Source organism: Octodon degus, unplaced genomic scaffold (assembly GCF_000260255.1).
Source record: "Octodon degus isolate 3935 unplaced genomic scaffold, OctDeg1.0 scaffold00035, whole genome shotgun sequence".
Taxonomy (NCBI): Eukaryota; Metazoa; Chordata; class Mammalia; order Rodentia; family Octodontidae; genus Octodon; species Octodon degus.
The window spans coordinates 6,280,253-6,302,407 of record NW_004524611.1 but is presented as its reverse complement, the minus strand read 5'-3'; the positions used below and the strand labels follow the sequence as shown (position 1 = coordinate 6,302,407).

General features: G+C 54.5%; 2 protein-coding genes across 7 annotated transcripts in view; one reads left to right on the top strand and one right to left on the bottom strand.

The window, feature by feature from the left end:
- Positions 1-3,521: 3,521 nt before the first annotated feature.
- Positions 3,522-14,855, top strand: Ykt6 (YKT6 v-SNARE homolog). Its single transcript, XM_004630383.2, has 7 exons — positions 3,522-3,718; positions 6,986-7,068; positions 9,330-9,430; positions 10,345-10,449; positions 10,694-10,759; positions 13,677-13,778; positions 14,568-14,855. The coding sequence occupies exons 1-7, from the start codon at positions 3,615-3,617 to the stop codon at positions 14,601-14,603; spliced, it is 597 nt and encodes a 198-aa protein (XP_004630440.1). The 5' UTR covers positions 3,522-3,614; the 3' UTR covers positions 14,604-14,855.
- Positions 14,856-17,685: 2,830 nt separating this feature from the next.
- Camk2b (calcium/calmodulin dependent protein kinase II beta) overlaps positions 17,686-22,155 on the bottom strand; it is a 76,254-nt gene continuing 71,784 nt past the window's right edge. For all 6 annotated transcript variants that reach the window (XM_023714417.1, XM_004630373.2, XM_023714418.1 and 3 more), the window contains 4 exons: positions 20,153-20,228; positions 19,979-20,073; positions 19,635-19,868; positions 17,686-19,533 (listed from right to left, as the gene is read on the bottom strand). In XM_023714417.1, coding sequence (XP_023570185.1) covers positions 19,636-19,868; positions 19,979-20,073; positions 20,153-20,228 — 404 coding nt within the window. In that variant the 3' untranslated portion in view covers positions 17,686-19,533; position 19,635. The remainder of the gene's footprint in view (positions 19,534-19,634; positions 19,869-19,978; positions 20,074-20,152; positions 20,229-22,155) is intronic.

The window sequence follows — 22,155 nt, the reverse complement described above, 5'->3', positions numbered from 1 at the left end:
TTTTTTTTTGCTGGTTCAGCCCACCCTGAGGGTGGGGCTGGCCCCTTATGTGGTGCTGGGAATCAAACTGCGGTCCTCTGAGCCTACCTAAGCTTGCCTAAGCAGGCACTTTAGACCACTGAGCTATCTCACCAGCCCAAACATGTCCATTGATTCCTGGTGACTGTCAGGTCAGGGAAGCCTGGCCACATGCTCCTTTCAACATGCCTTTCCCACAGGAGTGAAACAGCCCAGCTCTCTGGCCTCAGCTAACTAGATGAGGGGGCACAGGAGCAGGGGGCATGGTGTGGCTGGCCTCATCTGCACTGGGTTTTCTTGGGGTATACCCCTAGACTGGCTTTTTGCCTGGCCTGTTGGGGTTCTGCTGTGCAGCTGGAACGGCCACCAGCTATAATGGCAGCTGGGTGCTCCTTTGCCCAATGGGGAAACTCACAGCGTCTGGGCTCCAGTCACGGTCAGTACTGCTCCTGTTCTGCCTGCTGAGTGGCTTTTTTTTTTTTTTTTCAGAACCAGAGATTGAACTCAGGTCCTTGCACTTGCCAGGCAAGTGCTTATTCTACTGAGCTATCTTCCTGGCCCCTGCTGAGTGGCTTTGCTTCCAGGGCCCAGAACCAAGAGGAACCTGAGCACAGCAGCTGTGTGCCCCCAAGGCTGTGCATGCCGTGTTCGTCATCTGTCCTGCCCCCCAAAATTTTTCCTGTTTTCATAGCTTGGGACTTTAGTACAGTCAGAAGAACAGAACAAACAATTCCTGGATGTTGTCATACGCATTCCTTAAATTTGTATCACTGTATTTATCTTTTACACACAAACATACACACACATGCAACAATGCTTTAAAAAGAAGCTGAAGACATGTTCCTTTACCTATCTGATTTCTGGAAAACAAAGAAGCCTCTTCCCCCAGCACAGCACACTGTCTGTTACGGTGTCTATCTGCATGACTCTCCCCAACTAGGGGCTCATGGTTGGTGTGCTACCCCTGGCTTGGTGTTGGGAGGTGGGGGCTGATCAGAAGAAATTGCTCACTGAGGGTGTGACCTGGAAGGTTTATCTCACTCCCTAGCCCTTCCCCTTTTTATTTCTGGGCCAACATCCATGTACAACTCTGCTCTGCTAGACCCTCTACCAGCCAGGTGTCCTGCCTTGGCACCAGTGACTGCGGACTGAAACACGAGCCACAATGAACCTCTCCCTCCAGAAGTTGTAGGTATCAGTTATTATATTCCAGGGAGATAAGGGGCAAGAGAATGATCAACATCAGGAAACTCAAATACGCACAAAGCCAGGTATGGTGGTGCCTGCTGTAGTCCCAGCTACACGGGAGTCGGAGGTGGGAGGTTCAGTTTAGCTCAGGAGTTTGAGACCAGCCGGGTCAATTTAGTAAGAACCTTTCTCAAAACAAACAACTGAACAATTGTGTGATCTATAGATCTTACTCCAATCTCAACTTACCTTCAAATCTCCTGCCAGAGTCTGTAGGACACCTTCAGCCTCGTATGATCTCTCCTCATGTTTATAATCAGTGATAATACAAGCAATGTGTTACTTGTTAGACATCTACCATAGGGGCTGGGGAGATGGCTCAGTGGAACAAGCGCTTCCCGTGCAAGGGCCTGAGTTCAATCCCTGGTTCCAAAAAAACAAAGACATCTACCATTACCAGGACTTGGCATATTTTATCATTTTCCCAGTTTAACAGCTGGTGGGGGGATAGAGTAAAGGGGGGAGCTCAGAGAGGGAGGTTGGACAAGGCCAGAGAGTGTGGAGTTTCCAGGAATGGACCAAGCTGCAGGCTTGTTAAGCATTTCGATGTTCCCATTTGAACTCCAGCTCTGCCTCATACTAACAATTTTCTTAACCTGAACCAATTTCCGTGTCTGTGAGGTGGAAGGACTAGTCCATACAAGCTTCCTGGCCCTTTAGTGCAATTCTGGGAGCTGAAGGACAGGGGCTCTAGGGATTTTCCTCAGGAATAACTGCCCTCACCTGCCCCTGTCCCTGTGTCAGCATGGGAAGATGGGGCTGAATCGATAGTACCCAGCCACCTGGCTTGCCAGCCTAATGTAGTGGCAAACCTGAGGCATGCATGCAGCAGCTGGCTTTTGTATCACTGAAAGTTCCAAAAGGTTTGCCGTAACTGGCCTGCTGTGTCCAGATCTGGGGTGGCTATGCCTGGCTACCACCAATGGCTGTTCCTGTTTAGCACAAAAGCAGAAACAAGCCCCGCCTACCTCTGCACTTGGGACTACCCTGAAAGAAGGCTGGCCAGGGGCTGCGGAGTGAGTGGACAGGAAGCAAGAACCTCCTTAGCCACAGAAATATTCAGAGCAATGGTTTGCTGTGCCATAGCTCTAGTACTTCTGGCAATTTCTGGATACATTTTTGGTTGCCACAATGGGGGTAGGTTGGCACTGATTCCCGGTAGGCACGAGGCCTGAGAGGTTGCCTGCAATGCCCAGGATAGCTCCTGCCCGCCCCCAGCAACAATGCTCTAACCCACAATATCAATACAGCTGGAGGTTGAGGCGCCCTGGTTTAGAGTAACATCTGTGGAGCGAACCTGGTTTCCCGATGTATCATCTTTCTCCCATCATTTTAGATCTGGATGCTTCCAGCATGACTGTGTGACCACAATGCCAATTTCCGGAGGCCAAGAGTATTTTTGTTTCTATAGGATCTTGTTATGTTGCTGGCCAGGCTGGCCCGGAACTCCTGGGCTCAAAAGATCTGGATTGGGTGGGGATATAGCTCAGCAGCACAGTGCCTGCCTGGCAAGCGTTAAGATCCTGAGTTCGATTCCCAACACACACACACACACACACACACACACACACACACACACAGACCCCGATAGCTGGGACCACAGGCACACACTGCCACGCCCGGCCCCAAGGTCTATTGCAATTACTTGACACTTAGTACCCAGGAAACTGGCAAGGACAGCCACCTTCGGGTCTATGTCTCATTTCCATCCACAAGCTTGCACGATTTCAACAAGTGAAGCAAACTTTGGTCACCGTGCACCGAACTGCCCCTTGGACAACGTGGCTGAATTTCTGCTCCCTTCTGAGATACACTGATTGCGACTGCGAGGTCAGCGGAGGATCACGGTCCTGTGCTGGTGGTCCAGGAGGCTGGGACCTCCTCGCCCGGCCGCGCAGCGCTTCCGGCCCAGGAGGGAGCCGTGGAGAAGGTCTCGCCCTCTGCTCAGACCTGCCCCTTGAGCTGCCTGGGTTCAGAGCCACGGGGCCAGTTCGTTCGCACGTCTCCGGGTCACGCGGGCTGGGAGTATTGTCACCGCTTTCATGGCTCGGCGGGGGGAACTGACAGGACTGCCCAGCGCAGCCCAGGCCAGGAGAAGGGGCCTGGGGCTCCTCCCAGACAGGGGAGGCTGGCCGACTTGTAGCACTGGCGCCTGGACAGCGCCGCGTCGCACTTCCGGCCGCCTCATTCTGCATCCGGGGCATGACGTCACCCCCACCGGCGGCCCCGGACCGGAACCGGAAATGGGCCTCGGGTCCGGAGGCGGAAGCGTCCCCGTCACCAGGCGGCTGCCGAGCTGGCTTTGAAGCTGACCTGGGCTGAGCGGGCCGGCGGCCCCGGGCGGCGCCATGAAGCTGTACAGCCTCAGCGTCCTGTACAAAAGCGAGCCTAAGGTGGTGTTGCTCAAAGCCGCGTACGATGTGTCCTCGTTCAGCTTCTTCCAGAGGTCCAGGTGAGTGGACGGCGGGCGGGCGGGCGGGGCGGGTCTCGAACCCCTAGAGTCATCGAGCATCCCCTCGTGAAAGGCTTATGCCCTCCGAGAATATTGTCCTGTTCTTGCAGGTTTTCAAATTCCTGCAAAGACTAGAAGAGGGTTTCGAAATAGCGCAGATTCCCAGGGTTTACGCCCAGATGTCCAGAGCTAGTAGGGTGAGTCCCAGGAATGTATATTTTAAACCAACGCCTCGCACCCAATTGTTGGTTCCGACCAGGAGCTGGGTGCTGTGTTGAGACCCATCTTTGTATCTCCTCACGGGTCCGTGTGAGAGAGGTCCATAGGGTTTGTTAGTTGTGTGTTTTTGTTGCAGATCTTTAGTGGGCGAAATCTGAGGTTCTCCTACGAGTTAAGCTCGAAGCCCAGATTGTATGCTGTTTGGCGGTTGGCACTAGTGGTGCCAAAGGTTTGGAATACAAGATCTGGAAAGAAGCGTCAGATCAAGGCTTAAGGACTTGTAAAAATATTTCAGACACTGAATTAGAGGAAGCTGCGTATTCCGCTTAGCCCATTCATTAGTAGTGAGTGCAGAGTGTCGGGGACGCAAAAGAGAAAGTCCCCGCCAAGGACCTGTGGTCATCTAGTGTCGAAGTCTGGTGAATTCTGCTTTCAGTTTTCATTACTTCGGGGCTGCTAATCCCTCTTGATGAGAGTATTTTTTGACTGAATCTAAACCAATTTCTGTTACTTTGTTGATTTTTTTTTTCCCTTGTGGTAAAATACACCTAACAAATGTATCATGTTCATCATTAAAAGCTGGAATTCTGTACCCATTCAATGCTAGCTCCCCTTTCTTTCTCCAGTTTCCTGCTAACGAACTGCCCACAATTCTGACTGACCAGTAGTTGTTACCCAGGGAGATTCATATGTGTGAAATCATGCAGTGTTTGTCTTTTTGTGTAGCGCTTATTTCCCTTAGCATACAGCCCCAGACTTTGTCTTTGTTGGTCAGTTTATCAGAATTTCCTTCCTTTTTGTAGCCAAATATATTTCATGATGTGTAGACACTGTTGTGCTAACCCGTGCATCAGTTTTAGCTATTACAAACACTGCTGAATTTTTAGCATTAGTAATGTCAGTTGGAATGCCAAAGCAAGTGTAAGCTTACAAGCATCTCTTTTTTTATGTATTCAGTAGAGGGCCTTACAGGGTCTCACTACACAGATTAGACTCGTAGTGATCCTTCTGTTTTCAGTCTCCCAAGTGCTGGGATTTCAGACACCCGCCACCACGCCCAGTCTTAAGTCTCAGTCTCAGTCTCAGTCGCAGTCGCAGTCCCAGTGCACCCTGGGGGTGGGGCAGACACGTGGTACCAGGGAGAGGGTTCGAACCCCAGTCCCTGCACTTGCCTAAGCAGGTGCTTTTAGTTCACTGAGCTATCTGGTCAGCCCACAAACATCTCCTTAAGACCCTGCTTGTGTTATCTTTGTTGTGGATCCAGAAATGGCGCTGCTGTGTCATCTTTTGGCCCAGTCTTGTAACTCTGGATTCTTCCCTTTGTTTACCTTGGCCTCCAGTCTCTGCTCTATAGTAGTGCCTTTTTCTGATTGGAACTTTTGGTGCAAATTTTGTTTTTGTTCTGCTTATTTCTTTTTTTTTTTTTTTTGGCCCTTGCACTTGCCAGTGAAGCACTTATTCCACTGAGCCATCTCCTTGCTCACTCGCTCGCTCGCTTGCTTGCTTGCTTTTTCCACTTATACTGCAGGTTCTCACAGATTTCGCTGTGGGGCTTACACCTCGCTTCTTTGGGATGCCTGCACTAGTCACAGGTGACTCACAGCTATGGCAGGAAAGGGACATCTCTGCTGGAGACACTGCTGCTCCGGCTGACCTAGGTTTCTCACGAGACTGCCGCACTTCTGTCCTTCCTGTCTCATGATTGCCAGCCTGTGAGCTTAAGGCCTTTAATAGTTTCCCAACTCTTCTGGCCTTCATATACTGATGCTCACAATTAGTACACTTCTTTCTTTGTGTAATTATAGTCTACTTCTATGTGCTGTATCTTTTGTAGTTATGCAAGTTTTTCCGTATCTGAGGTCTTAACTTTCCTAAGATTATTTTCTTTTTTATGATTAGTTTGATCTAGTTCACTCATGATAATAGCTGGCAGTACTGCGTGCAGGTGTTTTACCAAGTGCTTTGCATGTATTTTTTAATTTTTTTTTTTTTTTTTTTTTTGTGGAACCAGGGATTGAACTCAGACCCTTGCGCTTGCCAGGGAAGCACTTATTCCACGGAGCCATCTCCCTGGCCACTCCTTTTTTTTTTTTTTTTTTTTGCATATATTAATTTGTTTAATCATCACACAGGGCCTGATTCCACAGGCAAGGCACTGTGTGGAAACCCGTGTGACACCTGCCAAGTGTGAGCTAGGTGCCCAGAGTTGGTCTTAGATGTTGAGTTGCCCTCTGGGGGCCCTAGTGGAGGCCTTGATCGCCTAGTTGAAGACCTGTTTGATGGCTGTCCTTGATCTTGCATCCTCCTTTAGAAGTTCCTTTTTAGCATCTGTCCCTCTGCTGGACCATATCCAGTGATTGTCCCATTTGGTCACATCTCTCTGTCCCATGATGAACCTTTTTCCCAGCTTTTGTACAAGCTGTCCTCACATCCTTGTCTTGGCCAGACTGTCTCTTTTTCTTCCTCCCAGAATGCTTGGGGCTGGTCCTAAGCTGGCACTCACTGCAGTAGTGTGTGCCATTGCCAAGGTCTGATGTGTGGCTACAGCAGTAACAGGTGTAGAGCTGTCCAGAAGTTTTGGCCACTAGTGGTTTTTCTTTTCTTTCATTTTTTTTGTTTGGTGGAACCGGGGATTGAACTCAGACCCTTGCGCTTGCCAGGGAAGCCGTTATTCTACTGAACCATCTCCCCGGCCCCACTAGTGGTTTTTCTAGTGTGTTTTATGTTTGTTTGTTGCTTAGAAACTAGACCTTGAGCTGCCTCCTAATTTTGCACTCTGACCAATTGTTAAATTGACTGTAACTTGAAGAATTCTCCAGAAGTCTAGAAGTGGGTTGTTTTTGTGTGGTGTCAAAACAGGTGTGACTTAAGTGGGGTGATGATTCATATTTGTCCATATTTATCTGTGTTTTCAGTGTTTGTTATTAAGGTTGAGAGGGAAAGGAATGAATCAAGAGGCAGTGTCTCCTATAAGCTAAAAGGTCACTTTCTACTGTACCAGGGACAAGGTGACAAAAGAATGTAATAAGTGTGTGTTGTGTTTCTTAGTGTTCAGGAATTCATGACCTTCACAAGTCAACTGATTGTGGAGCGCTCGGCGAAAGGCAGCAGAGCTTCCGTCAAAGAGCAAGGTAAGACGCCCGGCGGTGCGCGGGTGTGTGCTGCCTGGTCCCTACCCTAGCAGCACAAGCTGTCCTTGGGGACATGCATCCCTCTGCTAGCTCGCCCCCGCTCCCCTCCCCTCTTCCTGTGGATGCAGAGTTCTGTACCCGCTGTTGGATTCTAAGCTTCTAGGATACAGTTGCCCTTGAGGCTTAGACTCACTTAAGATGAGAGACTGACTAACTTGCAGCAGAGCAGCCTGCGCATTTTTCCCTTCCCCCTTCAGAATGTAGTCCCCCAGAAAAGACTTCCCGCTAGCTCTACATTCTGCATGCCTTAGCTTTTTTTACCAGAAATCTGAAAATTCAGTTTTTTTCTTTTTCTTTCTTTCTTTTTTTTTTTAAAGTTCTTCTGTAGACTTTTATTTTATTTTTTTAAAATTTTATTTATTTATTTATGTGCGTGTGTGTGTGTGTGTGTGTGTGCACGCGCACGGGGCCAGCTCAGCCCACCAGGGGGCGGGGCTGGCTGGCATGTGGTGCTGGGGGATTGAACTGCAGTCCCTGTGCTTTGCTAAGCTTGTTCTAAGTAGGTGCTTTAGACCACTGAGCCATCTCACCAGCCCCAGTTTTTTTCTTTTTCATAAGTCAAGTCTTGTATTGCAATTTGTAAGCATTTGTTTTAGACCCACAAGTTATATAGATTAAGAAAGAGTTACTCGGGTTTGTCAGGCAGAGACCAAGACCACTTCACAGGCATGCTGTCCCCAAGTCGCTTGGTGTGGAGCTGCTGAAGTGACGGCAGAAGCATCAGCCAGTGTTGCATGCGTTGCTGCCCGTGGGCTCCCTGTGCTGTGAGTGTCATGTGATGAGAACAGGAACACTTCAGTGCGCTTGCCTGTCCCTTCAGTCTGCCTGCCCTGTGCATTTTATCACGTGGCTCTTGCTTTCTGTGGGGGATGTGCACTTCAGCCCTGCGTTTGAGTTTTGCTTACTTGGGAATGTCTCCAAAGTGGAGAGTGCCGATACTAACTCTGTACCACTCCTCAGCCCTTTTCTGACTTTAGGGGCTCATAGTCTTTCCTGCCTGTTTTGATTTCTTTTTTCTTTTTTCCTTTTTTTTTTTTTTTTTTTTTTTTGTATTTTTAGTACAGGGTCTACATAGATCTGACTTGTAGTGATCTGCCTCTGTTCAGCCTCCCAAGAGCTGGGATTACAGGCATGCGCCACCACGCCCAGTCTCCATCAATGCCTCAGTGCACCTGGGGATAGGGCCAGCGTGGCACACTGGGGATCAAACCCGGCCGCTGTGCTCTGCCTAAACAGGTGCTTTAATCCGCTGAGCTATTTGGCTGGCCCTCTCTGCCTGTTTTGTAACAGGGAATCTTCTGGGTCAGAGCTGTAAGAACAAGAGGGCTCATATTCTTAAGCTGTAGGCCTTATTTTTTTCTTACTTTGGAGGCGTGGTTAATTGTGTCATGCCTGAATCCTGTCCAGATGCTGACGGCCGCAATCCTGAGGCCCGACTCTTTTGCTAAAGCCCTTGTACAAACTGTACTTTTTGCAATACTGGGAATTAACCTGGACTTCTGCATTCAGCCGCATCTTTATCCCTTATATGTTTTAAAACTTTGAGACAGGGTCTTCCTAAGTTGCCTGGGTGGGGCTTCAACTTGCATTCCTGCCTCAGCCTCCAGAGTGCTGGGGTTAGAAGCGTGTGCCACCAACACCCAGCTAAACTATACTTTTTGATTGTGTGACAGTGGAGGCTTCAGCCAGCAGTTGCTAATTTTCCCTAGACAGATCCTCCGGTCCCTTAGCACGGGCTGGAGTCGGCTGAGCAGTGTTGCCACAGCTTGAAAAACTTGAGGCCGGGAGAGGTAATGTCCTATTTTGGGCGACTCTGAAAGGCTTTAGTTTTTGTGTTTTTAGTAGGGGCTGCTTGTCTGGGGTTTCCTCACGTTGGGAGCAACACAGCCTCTGAGGGCTGTGACTCATCAAGAGGTAGCCAGCCGGTCTGACCTGGACATGGGCCTGGGCTTGCGTGGTGTTTCCTCAGCCTGGCATCTCTGTCCAACCTTCAAGGCCCGGCACTGCTGGTCCTGAGCAGGTGTGGGCCAAGCTCCAAATGTGGGCCTGGAGCTGCGCTGTGGCTCCTCCTAGGCTCCACCCAGAACCGTGGAGCTTCAGAGGCTTTGCATGAGCCAGGAGGCAAGGGCCAGCTTGTAAATCCTTGGTTTGGGGGATTGAAAGCAGCCTGAAGCCCTCATGTTGTTCTCTTGCTTCCCCAGAGTATCTGTGTCATGTCTATGTCCGAAACGATGGCCTGGCGGGTGTGGTCATTGCCGACAGCGAATACCCATCCCGGGTGGCCTTTTCCTTGCTGGAGAAGGTGGGTGTGTGGTTTGCCTGCACTGACCTAGAGTGCTGAGGGCAGACGTCAGGGGCAGTGCTAAGCACAAGGACAGCTGCTCGCGTTCCCTCCTTGCCCTGCCCCAACTCAGCTGGGCTCCTTCTCTGTGCCAACTGCTCTGTCCCAGCCCCTGGGCTGCAGGGCCTTCCCTCAGCAGGACTGTTGTGCCGTGGGTTCCTGTGGGTGGTTTCCCGCACAGGTGTCCTGTGCGGGGTTCCTTAAGCCCACCTGTGCTCTCCACTGCTCCTGCCATCTCTGCAGCTCTCTCCCCTGGTGTAGGGCAGGTGTTGCTCCGTGCAGCTTAGCACCTCAGTATACTTGTCACTGTGTAGTTGGCTTTTCCCAGTACTAAGGATTGATCCAGATTGAGCCCAGGGCTTTTGCACTGAGCTGCATCCCCAGCTATTTTTTTATTTTTTGAGATAGATCTCAGTAAGTCACCAAGTTGTCCAAGCTGGGTTTGAACTTGTGACCCTACTGTCTGAGCTTCCCAAAGTGTTGGGATTGTACGTGTGCGTCACTACGCCCATACTTTAATGCCTTTGTGTGGCGCTAATTATAAACTTTAAGACTGAGGCCTCATCTTGCCGATAGCGAGTAACCATTCTGGGTACTCCTAGTTCCAGGCATGTGATGTGGTTGCTTAAATCCAAAATATGTAGTTCTCCTTCTTGAAAAACATGAAGTTCATCTCATCTTGAGCATTCTTCAGTTTTGATTCCTACATCTTTGGATATATTTTGATGACAAGAAACATTTGGGAAGAGGAGCTATCGACTTGGCTCCCCTGCCATTGGATGGCGTCTTCCCTCCCTGGGCTCTGGGCACTCAGTCAGGCCAGGGTGCGGGGCACTGCCATGGTGCGGAAGCTCATGGGACTGGTTGTCTTGCAGGTACTAGATGAGTTCTCCAAGCAGGTCGACAGGATAGAGTGGCCCGTGGGATCCCCAGCCACCATCCAGTACATGGCCCTGGAGGGTCACCTCAGTAGATACCAGGTGGGTTTGCAGAGACATCAGGGATGGGGACCACAAAGCGGCAGGCAGGCCGACCAGCACCGTGTGGGCTCGGGTCTGGTGCTGCCACCGCTGCCGGAGCCTTCACACCTTCTGCTTCGAGACGGGGACCTGCTTATGTTTAAACGCTGTTTTTCCAGTGTTTGGGCGTTGGTCGCCTTCCTCATTGAGTTTGTTTCCAGGTCATTGCTCTGGTCCTAGCTGTTGTTGTTTTGGCTTTTTCTAGAACCCCCGAGAAGCTGACCCCATGAGTAAAGTGCAAGCTGAGCTAGATGAGACAAAGATCATTCTGGTAAGTGGGAAGGTGGAGAGCGCGGCAAGAATCAAGAGGCAGCGGGGTGTGCTGGCACACACCTGTAATCCCAGCGCTCAGGAAGCTACTAAGGCAGGAGGATCACTGAGTTTGTGGCTTGCCTGGGCTACAAGTGAGACCTTGTCTCAAACCCCAAAAAACTGAAGGGCAGACGGATGTGCCTGCCGCTGAGCCCGTGCCAGTAGGTCCTCATTTTAATAATGCCACAGAGTTCCCAGAAATGATGGTGCCACCTGGCCACCTTCACACTGTTCCTCCCTGCTGTGCCCCTGGTACCTGGTACCCCTTGTTGGCAGGGCATCAGGCTGGGAACTGGCCTCATCTTTTAGTTGTCGCCCTGTGGCCCCTCCGTGTTGGGCAGTTGAGGCTCCACGGCTGACCCTGAGGTTGGCCCCAGGGCTGTCTCCCCGCTGTGCTGCCTCAGGGCAGCTTGGCCCTGCTGTGACCTGCTTCTGGGTGGGAGGAGGCAGCACGGCTGGGGCAGCCCGGTTCATGCCGCAGGACTGTTTGCAGTTGAGCTGGAGCTTGCCTTTTGCTGTGTGTGTGCTGGGAAAGAATCCGGGACCACTATAGTGAGCTGTGCCCATCCCTCTCCCCACTTTTAATTTTGAGACAGGATCTAACTGAGTCACTGAATGGGCCAGGCTGGGCTCCAACTTGTGGTTTTCCTGCCTCTGCCTCCCAGAGTGTTGGGGGGAGGGCTTTGCTTTTATGTGAAACCTGATTTAGAAGGCTGCCCTCCCTTTTGTTTCTCAATTCTAGCTGGCTGTTTTTCTCCTCAGTGTTGGTCTTTGTGTCCTTTTTCTGTAACCAGCTCCTTCCCTCCCTGCATCCGTCAGTCCTGAGCCATCTATCTGTCTAGAAGCCTTCAGTCCCGCGTCTCTGGATAAAGCGCACCCTCCTTGCAGTTTCACATTGCCTTCTCCACGCATCCTGTGCACGGGGCCCTGCGCAGGCCTTTTTGCGGGTCGCCGTGCTGTCGCCTGTGTCTGTGGTGCTCCTGCAGTGCATGGCACCGGTGCTTCCTTGAGCTGCTCCCCGTGCCAGGCCCACCTGGCCCCCTCCCAGGCTGCCTGTCCCGGGCTGGAGCCGGCCTGCCAGCCCCGGGGCTCTGTGCTGTAGAAACGGCAGCCCGGGGCTCCGCAGTGGCTTTCGGCAGCCTTGAGCATGTCTCTCTCCTAACCTGCAGGCCTTGCTCAGCACTGAGGCCGGCTCGCCAGGCTTTCCACCCAAGTGCTGTCCTCTTGCCACTGGAGAGTGGACAAGTAGGTTCACTCAGCCCCATTCTAGCTGTAGTTGTAATATCTGAATTGGTTTCTAGAGCTCAATTAGGGTAACTTCATGTTCAGTTTATGTAGTCACGAGTACTTCTCAGTCATACAGAGTAATGGGCTTTACCGTGGCACCTTCACCCACGCACACAGCACACTTGGACCTTCTCTGCCTCCCCTGACGTGGCCAGCGGGCTGCTGAGGCCTCGCCCTTACTGGCTCACATGTGAGGCTCCTCCGTCCCAGCATGGCCACTGGCTTCCCTGGGAACCTTTGTCCAGGCCCCTTCCAGAAGGGTTCCCTAAGTACAGAGTGTGCTGTCATTCGAGGAAGTAGGTTCTGCCCCACCATGGTGCAGTTTGAGGAATGTGATGCACCTGAATTTTTAGGAGCCATATTTTAAAATGACAAAAGTAGTTGAAATTTATTTCGATTTTTTAAAACTATATCCACATGTAGTCAGTTTTGAAAGTCACTAAGCATTTTGTGTGTGGAGCCGGACTGCAATCTGGTGTTGGTACTTTTCTTTGCAGTGTGTACTGGAGATTGAACCCAGTTCCTTCATACTGACGCCAAATCCCCAGCCCCACCCCACCCTTTTTCTGAGACAGGGTTTTGCCAAGTTGCTCAGACAGGGCTCAAACTTGAGGTCCTCCTGCCTCAGCCTCACAGAGGGGTAGGGTTACAGGTGTGCACCACCACACCCAGCTTGTTTGCACTTAGGGCATTTTAAGTTAGGACTCAGGTGCGTGGTCACTTTCTGTGGCTCTGAGGACAGGTGCACAGCTTACCCACACCCACACATGGAGTGGCTTGGAACAACGGGGGGGTAGTTGTTTTTTTGTTTTTATTTTCAGGCTGGTCTTGAACTCAGTATGTAGCCTAGGTTGGCCTTGAACTTGCAACAGTCCTCTGCCTCAGCCTCCCAAGTGCTGGGGTTACAGACATGCATGCCCACGCCCGGCCAGAGGGGACCATCCTGAGGCCCGTGGTGCACACAGGCTGTACCCGGGTGGGTATCCTGGGCAGCTGCTCCAGGCCTCACTAGCTCCTGGAGGGTACTGCAGGCCTCGGGTTGTGAACACCTCCCTCCAGCTCTGTCCCTGTCATCCTGTGGCCTCCTGTTCCAGACCTACCCTAATCCACTGTGACCTGGTCTGATTAATGACCTATGAGAAGACGCTGCTCTCAGGTCAGGCCACATTCAGAGGCTCTGGGTGGATGCAAGTTTCCAGAGGTCGCTGTGTAGCCCAGGCAGCCGCACAGTGCCTGGCTGGGACTGCCTCCCCTGTAGATCCCCACCCGCGTGCGTACGTGTGCACACACGCGTGGCAGCACAAGCACGCGTTTGCCTGAGCAGCACACAGCATATTCATCACCTTTTCCAGGCGGGCTTGTCTGAGTCTGCTGGGAGTCTCCTGGGGACATGTGTATGTGCCTGTGGGAACTTGCAGATCCCGGGGGGATCCTGCCGAGTCCTGCCCTGCGTGGGTTCCCCACACTGCGAGGGGCTCCCTCTGGGCAAGGAACCTGGAGGAGGTGCGTCCTCAGCCACTGAGCTTCCAGGCACTCCGTCTGCAGGCACTTACCGCACAGAGCCAAAAGGCCTCTTGTCTTTTGTCCAGCACAACACCATGGAGTCTTTGTTGGAGCGAGGCGAAAAGCTCGACGACTTAGTGTCCAAATCGGAAGTCCTGGGAACACAGTCCAAAGCCTTCTATAAAACTGTGAGTAGCTGTGGCCTGGCCCTCCTGGCTTCCCTTCCCTTAGCAGGTCGTGGGGGCATGGGAGCCCAAGGCAGGTCCCCGCCCACCCCTAGTATTAGTTTGCACATATGGGGATCCTGTCTGCCCCAGTGGCTGTGGCTGCGGTTGGGTAGTTTCTGAAGCCCGCCCCCTAGCACATGCTGGTTCCAGGCTGAGCACAGATGTTTGTCCCCGCCCTCTCATCTTAAGTAGTTAGTGCTGAGTCCTTAAGAAGCCAGCAGTGTGCCTTCCTGCACTCTGGCCTCCTCAGCCGCTGGCTCCTTTCCCTCCACTGTCTGGAGGGCTCCCACTGGCTGCCTCCTCACTGATGGACTCTTGCCTTGGGTTGGGTGGCAGTGGAGGCAGCAGCCCTGGACTGCACACGCTTGTATGCCTCTTGGAGGGATGGAGCCCAGCGGAATGAGGAGAGGGCTGACAGCTGCACCTGCGGATGCGAGCAGGGACCCTGGCCTCCGCCGCCTCCAGGGTTAGGGAGGGCCAGGAGTTGGGCTGCTAAGACTGTCAGCCAATCTGGTTTGCATTCTTGATGCCTCACTTGAATGTGAATCCACAAGTGGGCTGCAAAGGAAGGCCAGGACCCAGACCAGCAGTGTCAGCTGTGTGGTAGGCTCTCCTGCGTCTCCGTCTCCTCCTCAGCCTCTGTGCACTTCTGGTTTCTCTGTCCAGTTACCTCACCAGATGCCACACCAATGCCTGCCTCGGTGGAACCTGCCTGCCTCAGCCCCTTCACTCCTATTTCTTTCTTTTAAGGCTCGGAAACAAAACTCCTGCTGTGCAGTCATGTGACGCAGCCCCCGGGGGCGGCCACCAACCATCACTGCTCACTGGGGTCAGGACTGCAGCCGCTGGAGAAGAGGAGCCCCCCAGGGGCCGGCGCACTGTTCGTTTTTATTCTAAGTTCCCAGGAGGAACTGAGGGATGGTGGAAGGGTGGGGAACGTCCAAGTTCATATGTCTGTTGTGACTTTTGCAAAGAATTGGAGCCCCCAAAGGTGTATTTTTAGGAAAATGAAATTATAAACTCTGAGCGGCTCCTGTAGATGCTGATGGGTGCGTTCCTGCCTCCCATAGGCCCCTGGGAGGCAGTTTGGAGCTGGCCCTGGTGTCCTCGGCAGACGCCTTTGGGCCTTATCTGTGCGTATTAACTCGAATGGGCGACAGGTCGGGCTGAGCAGAGCCGGGTGGGGTGAGGCTGCTTGTGAGCCTGTGGTTCCCGCCCAAGCCCGTAGGGGGCACCGGTGACCAGGTCCTCACACTTTGCCTCCAGGTGCGTCCTTTCTCCTTTGGGATTCACTTTGTGAGGGTAAGGCCCATCCTGGGCGTCTTCCACCCACTGCTCCAAAGGGCTTGGAAGGGGCTGGGGTGGGCATGTGGCAGGCTGGGGACAGATCCAGCAAAGGGTCCAGCTGTCAGATGGGAGTGTTGGCCTCTGGGGAAGATGTAGACACAGGTGCCCTCTGCTGCTCAGAATGGGGCACCCCCTAGCTGTGACCAGGGTGACTTTGGTTATCAGGATCCAGGTGGTGGGTGCTGTACTCTCAAAATGTCTGTGTGTCCCATTGGCTACGAGACCGGGGGCTGCCTGCAGCCTGTGCTCATGGGCAAGTCTATCCGGTGGCATCAGCAGGAAGTGCCAGAGCCCAAATGAAGTCGGAGCACCTCGGCCCTGAGGCCGGCCCTGGAGCCCCACTGCGGAGGTGCTGGGTCCCAGCCTCCTCTCCATGCCTGGCTGTGCCCGAGGTGCCTGCATATGTGTCTTCCCCATGGAAGCCCCCACCCTGACCACTCTGCTGCCCCTTTTCTCTGGCCTCTCATCTGGACTGGCCTACAGTTGCCCCCCCACCGCCGCATGCTGGCACCTGAGCTGAAGTGAGGGACCGGGACCCTGAAGGAGCAGGAAGGAGGGGCACCAGAGAGACAGGTGGAGGGCGCTTGGGCATCTGGGGGAGAGAAGGGGAGACCGTCAGCATCTCCCTGCTGCCTGTTGTAGTCTAATGTCCAGTCATTTGGCAAGAATGTGTGTTAATAACTGCCACCTAACTCTCTGTGTCCTGTGTGAGAGGTTCCTGTCTGGATAAAGGTTTTTTGAGATTCCAAAGTGGTCCTGTGCTTGTTTGTCCTGGGGGCTGGGGGACATGTACTGCAGGGCCTGGATCTGTTGGGGTGCTGCTCAGCTGGCCTCCCTTCTTGCTGTTCGCCAGACGAGGGTGCCCTTGAGCACAGGCCTAGCTGCAGCCTGGGAAGCTGCTTCAGCTAGAGCTGGGAGACCCTGCTGCCGCCTGGGCTCTGGGGGTGGGGGCCTCAGGTCACCTGGCTTCTGCTAGGCAGTTGGGAACCTGTGCAGACACGTGAGCAGAGCTGACATCTGCAGGGAGTCTGCTCAAGTCCAGGGCGCAGCTTCTGCAGCTGGTGGTAGAGTCTGGCGTCCCAGCAGGTGGCTGGGCTTGTGATTTTTGTGGCCAGAGACCCCTTCTGCCTGGCCTAAAGGCAACCCTGGATCCATGTGACAGGACCTGATGGAGCTCAGGGTGACCTGAACCTTCTTGGGGTGATAAAGTGGGTGCAGTTTAAAGTGATAAGTGAGATCCACTCACCGGTGCCCAGTGCTTAGCCCTGCAGGGTGGTCAGCCCTGGCGCTGTCCCGAGCCTCACCAGGCCACCCTGCCAGCATGCAGAGGGACCTCAGGAATAATGCATGTTGGAGGCCCTGCCGCCACAGCCTTCCTGAGGGAGCCCTGGCCTGGAAAGTCTCTGATTACAGCTGATAGGCGAGTAGAGCCCTAGATCTGGTCTCTGTCACCGCTGTGTCTGTGGGCACTGACCTAGATTCTCTGCACCAGCCCTTGGGATCTGCCACCCACCCGCCAAGTCCATGAGAGCACGCATTCGGGTGTGCCTCCCAGCGCCTGAGACACTGGCCTTAAGGGCCTCCTCCCTGAGCCAAGGTGGCTCTAACCGGGTGCAGGGGATGGAGGAGACAGCTGGGAGCTTTGGCCAGTTTTGGGGTTCCCTTGGGACCCCCAGCTCTTGGCAGATACCGATGATGCAGGGACGTTCACCTTGCCAGGGGTTACCTGGACCCGAGGCATAAGGCACGGTGCGGTGACAGCCCTGGGACGCAGTGCAGGGTGTGGAGTTCGGCCGCTCTGAGCAGGAAGAGGCCAGGGATGCCAGCTTGTGGGATGGTGTCGAGGCTGCAGAAGGACCCAGGGGCCTCAGGTAGCACAGGTGGAGGCTGGCATTCCCAAGGAAAACTTCATGCCCAGGCAGCAGGGCACAGTGGGCAGCTGGGGGACATCTGGGTGGGCAGAACCCAAGGAGAGGACAGGGCTCGTGTCCCTGACTAAGAAAGGATTCTGTCCCACTGTGGGCTGGAGATTTAGGGGCCTGGGGAGAGCCTTTTACCTTGCCCAGTAGCAGGCCACGGTGACCTGCAGCCCAGGCAGCTCCTGGCCCTGCCCCAAACCCTGGGCCAAGATCCAGACTTGGCCCTGTGTGAAGCCTCGTGACTCTCACAGGATGGGGACCCTCAGGTCGTGGTCCTGAGGTTTCTTCCCCACACAGCCTGCTCTTCCTGGCTTTTATTGGCCTGTGGGTGACTGCAGGGATCCCAGTACTGGTGCTGGAGGCTGTTCAGCATCCCAGGTGGACAGCACAGGGCCCAGAGACTTGGGAACATCAGAGAGCAGTGGGGACAACAGGTGGGACTCTGAATTCTCTACCCACCACCGCATCTGGCCAGCAAGCAGCAGTGGCTCTGTGTTTTGGGATAGGAGATTGGCAGGGTCCCAGTACAAAGTACCCAACTGCACTTTAAGCAGTTTGTCCTGTTTTTCTTTTATTTGCAGTTTCCCGAGACAGAACAAAATAAGAATAATTTTTGTACACCTACAAGGCTCAGAAAGAAAAGACAATGAAACTCAGCAAAAAGAGAAGAGGGAGGGCCACCAGCACCGTGGGCCGTGACACCCTGCAGCGCTGGCCAGCGGTGACACCACCACCTGCAAACACCTAGCTAGCAGAGCAGGCATGGCCTACTCTTTGGAGAGGGTCATGCAAAAGAACTATCCCCCAGAAAAAAGTCCCAAATGATCCCAGACAGGCAGCTCCGTAGAGATAACAAGGGGAATGAGAGAGGAAGGGAGGAGGCCCCAGGACACCAGGGTGGCCAGCTGTGGGGCTACAGTGCCGTCCGTGGTGAGCCCTGCTGTGGTCCGTGGCCTGGAGCCCATTGTGTGGAGCCTGGCAGATGTTTACCCTGTGTCCATGGATGGAGACAGCTGTCCCAGACACAGTGCGGACAGAAGGTGGCGTCCACTCTGAGTGTCCGTGGTGGACAGTCCCCTTGAAATTTGGAATTCTGTGTCCTGTTCCCCACTCTGTGCCCCTCCCCTGCCTTGATTTGTGGGGGAAGATAAAGAAAATCCTTGTGGAAAACGACATGAATTGAAGGTGGGCAGCACTGGGGTAGAGGCCCCTGACCATCCCCACTGCTGCCCTCACACTCTGTCCCCAGCTTCACCACAGTGCCTCACATCACGAAGGGCTGGACCGCCACCATCCTGGGGGCAGCACACTGTCCCCACAGACCTGCCCTCCACTTGCTGGTGTCCCCATCCCCAGATGGCCTCCTCTCCAGCCCTCCTCGCACCGGGATGGCTCCTACCTCTGCCTCTGCTCTAGGTCCAGGTCACAAGAGCACTCCATCAAACAGCTCCTATAGATTCTGGGCCCCCACCTTCCCTGCCTGTGCCACTCGCTGTGTCAGCCAGCCCTGAGCACACATGAAGCTCCCAAGCTCAGCTGGCAAACACCCCAGAGGCAGTTGGCCTGTCCCACGTCTGTTGTGGTGGGATCTGCTCCCAGCTACACAGGGACAACCTCTGTGACTGCTGCTGGCTGGCAGGGAAGGAACAGGTGTCCCAAGCAGGAGGGCCCAGCCCCAACCAAGTCCTCTTCTTCAGCAGGGCAGGTTGGAGCTGCAGCCAACGCATTCTCTCAGGCAGTGTGCCTGTCCACACCTCAGTCCCGAGGACCAGTGCCAGGGCCTGGGGCTCGGGGCTCCTCTGCTGGCCTGCGGGATGGCCGTCTCCTGCACGCTTCAGGGACCAGCGGCCGTGCATACTGGGTGGTGGGTCCACGGCTCTGGAAGCCCACAGCAGCCCTTCTGGAGGGAAGGGATGGCAAAGCAAGGACAGGAGCAGCCGGCGGCCCGCAGCCCTCCCAAGACACCTGACATCACAACAGCGAGGCGAGCACACGCAGGGGCATGCGCAGGCGGGAGGATGCAGACGCCCAGGGTACAGGGCGAGCGCGATACCTACAGACTAACACCGTTCAGCACGCGTGGGGCCTGGCAGCTCCTCACGCCCGGGCATCCCCGTGGCCAGGAGCACAAGGAACGCACGTGGAGCTTGGATGGGGGCAGCCCCACAAATGCCAGATTTGTACAGCTTTTTCCTTTTAGATTGTTTTTTTTTTTTCCCATTTCATCTGATGTCAGTGTGTGTGTGTGTGTGTGTGTGTGTGTGTGTGTGTGGTTGTCGTTGTCTTCATCATTTTTTTTTTTTTAAAAACAAATCACATCTGGTCTTGTTTTTCTGCAGACACAGGCACCGGGGGAGGGGACCAGGCGACACAAACATGCGACAGGCAGGCCGTGGCCAAGGCGGCCGGGCTGCAGACACCGACTCTGTCCAGCGAGACCAGGCGCCACTCTGAAATGGGTAGAGGACACTCCTCAGCACCCCAGCCCCCAGCTTGGCTGCTGCGGTGTGGCCCTGCAGCCCCTGCCCGCCCCACCACGGCCCTGGCTCACCTCACTGCAGTGGGGCCACGGGCGCGCCCGAGCAGTGGAAGTGCACGTTCTGCCACTTGCCCTCGCGGCGGTGCCACACCCGTGTCTCCTCAGACTGGCTGGTGCGGGGCCGGCCCTGGCCGTCGATGTACTGCGTGAGGCGGATGTAGGCGATGCAGGCCGCATCCTCACCAATGACGTGCACGTGGGGGTTCAGGATGGTCGTGTGGATCGGCTTGCTGTTCTTGGCCAGCACTGTGGATGGTGGGGCTTGGCATCGAGGATCTGCACGTGGATGCCACCACACACCCTCCTCGCACACACCCAGGTGTGTCACCCACACGGCCACCCTGCTCCCCACTCACGGTTCTCGAAGTAGAATCTGTGGAAGTCCATGCCTTCGACCAGGTTGCCCAAAGCTTCAGGCTCAAAGGAGGTGAGGCCGGGGTCACAAATTTTCCTGGGGGGCAAACCCAAGTGAGGAGGGGCACGCGCCCCACCCGCACCCCACACAGGGCCCGTCAGCCCCGGGAACTCACGCGTAGGCCTCGAAGTCGCCGTTGTTGACAGCCTCGATGAGCTGCTCCGTGGTCTTGATGATTTCCTGCTTCCGGGCTGTGGGGAGGGGAGGGAGTGACCACCGGGCACCGGCCTGCCACCCTGAACAGTGTCCCCCGCTCCTGCTCTTCCTCTCTAGAAATGACCACCTGGGCCCTGACACCTGTGCCCCCACTGTCCCCATCACCTGCTCTCTCCTTCCCCATTTCTAAGTGCATCAGCTGCTACCTTGTTTCTCTCAAGATGTTTTGAAATGACAGAACTACTCCACCCAGCTTAGAGAATGTCTGGAAAATGCAGGAATAGCAGGAAAAGCCTGTGGTCACCACCACCCTCACCCACCTGCCCACCCCAGCCCTCCTGCCACTCCTGTGGCCTCCACTGCAGTGCCCACCACTCCTGGGGCCTCTGGCTGGGCCCTGCTTACTTCACACCCCCTTTCTTCACCATGGGGAGGTACAAGGGCCAGCACCAGGCCAGAAAGAGCCATGAAGAGGCTCAAGCAGGCCCGCAGGGTCCCGTGTGGGGGTTCCACTGAGCAAAGGCTGGGGCCAGCGGCCCAGGCTCTGCCACTGAAAGAGCAAGTACTGTCCCCCAACCCCCAACTTGTTTCTCAGACACACAGCACTGCCACCATCTGCAGACCCTTCCACAGCAACTGTCCTCCATGTCAGGGCCAGGGCTGCTCTGAGTGCCAGCCCATGGCCTGCCGCAGGCTCAGGGCCTCCAGGGCCATGCTGGAGGCCCTGTTTGCTGCTTTAGTGACAATTTATTGCAACTGAGAATACACATATGGAAAGGCTGTCCCTCGCCTTCGTGCAGTGCCTCAGGGCTCTCAGGCACTTGTGCCCCTAGTTTTCCTCCCATGAGGGGGGCTGGGATTCAACAGTGGGGGTGCACTGCAGAGATCTGACGGTGGCAGGGGCACCCATCTGCCTGTGCGCGTGAGCTGCACCCATTCTGGTGTCTGCAGAGCTGGGCATAAGGCAGGAGTTGTCCAGTGGCGGTTTCAGGAGCTGGGTGCATCGCGTGTGCACATGCACAAGTGCTTGTGCACAAGTTTGTACATAGCACTCTCAAATATGTGTGCACACATGCACGTGTACACAGACCATATGGGTATAGTAAGTGTCGTGTGTACACATATGCCGTGCACGTGTGTGTGGACACTAGCGCTGTGCACACGTGCATGCATGTCTGTGCATAACTGCATGTGAGTGTGGTGTCCACCATCGTGTGCGCACATGTCTACAGCTGTGTGTGTGTGACTGCGTGTGCACACATGGCTGCCGCTCTCCTGGAAAGGCCTCTCTCCTGACCCTGCTGCCCTGTGTACCATGCTATTTCTGTTTCAAGCTTCACCCTGAGATCACACCATGTCACAGTTTGCGTTCAGGGCCATCATCTCAGGGCCAACACTTGGCGCTGGGACCCACATGAGCTTTAGGAGGTGGCTGTGAGCTCCAGCCCCAGCCCCCAGGTCCTGCTCCAGCCCCACACCAGAGCCCAGCGCAGGCACCTTCCCAGGGTCCTCCCTAAATGTGCAGCATCCCGTGCTGACCCTTCAGGCCCAGGACGGTGCCCACACCTGCCCCAGCTGCCCTGGCACCTCATGTCTCCCGCTCCTACTCTTTCCTGGGCGGCTGAGATCCACTGGGCTGGCCTCTGTGCCCTGCAGCCAGCGCCTCCCCCCGGGCCCTCTGCCCTCCTGTGTTCCCCTCTACTGGATGCTCTTTGCACATAGAACATGCCAGAACTGAGCAACATCGCTTGTATTTCTAGCAGGCTTTGACTCTACGCTCGCCTGTGGTCAGTGAACTGACTTCCCATTTAATGAACTAATACTAATTTGAAATAAACTGTAGTTAAAAAATGGAAAATAGCATGAAGTAAACACAGTGGTCAGAGGCTGTGACTGCTGGGGCCTGGAGAACCGGGCGTGGTGACCATGGCCTGCTGGCTCCCTCTGCAGCTAGGGAAAGTG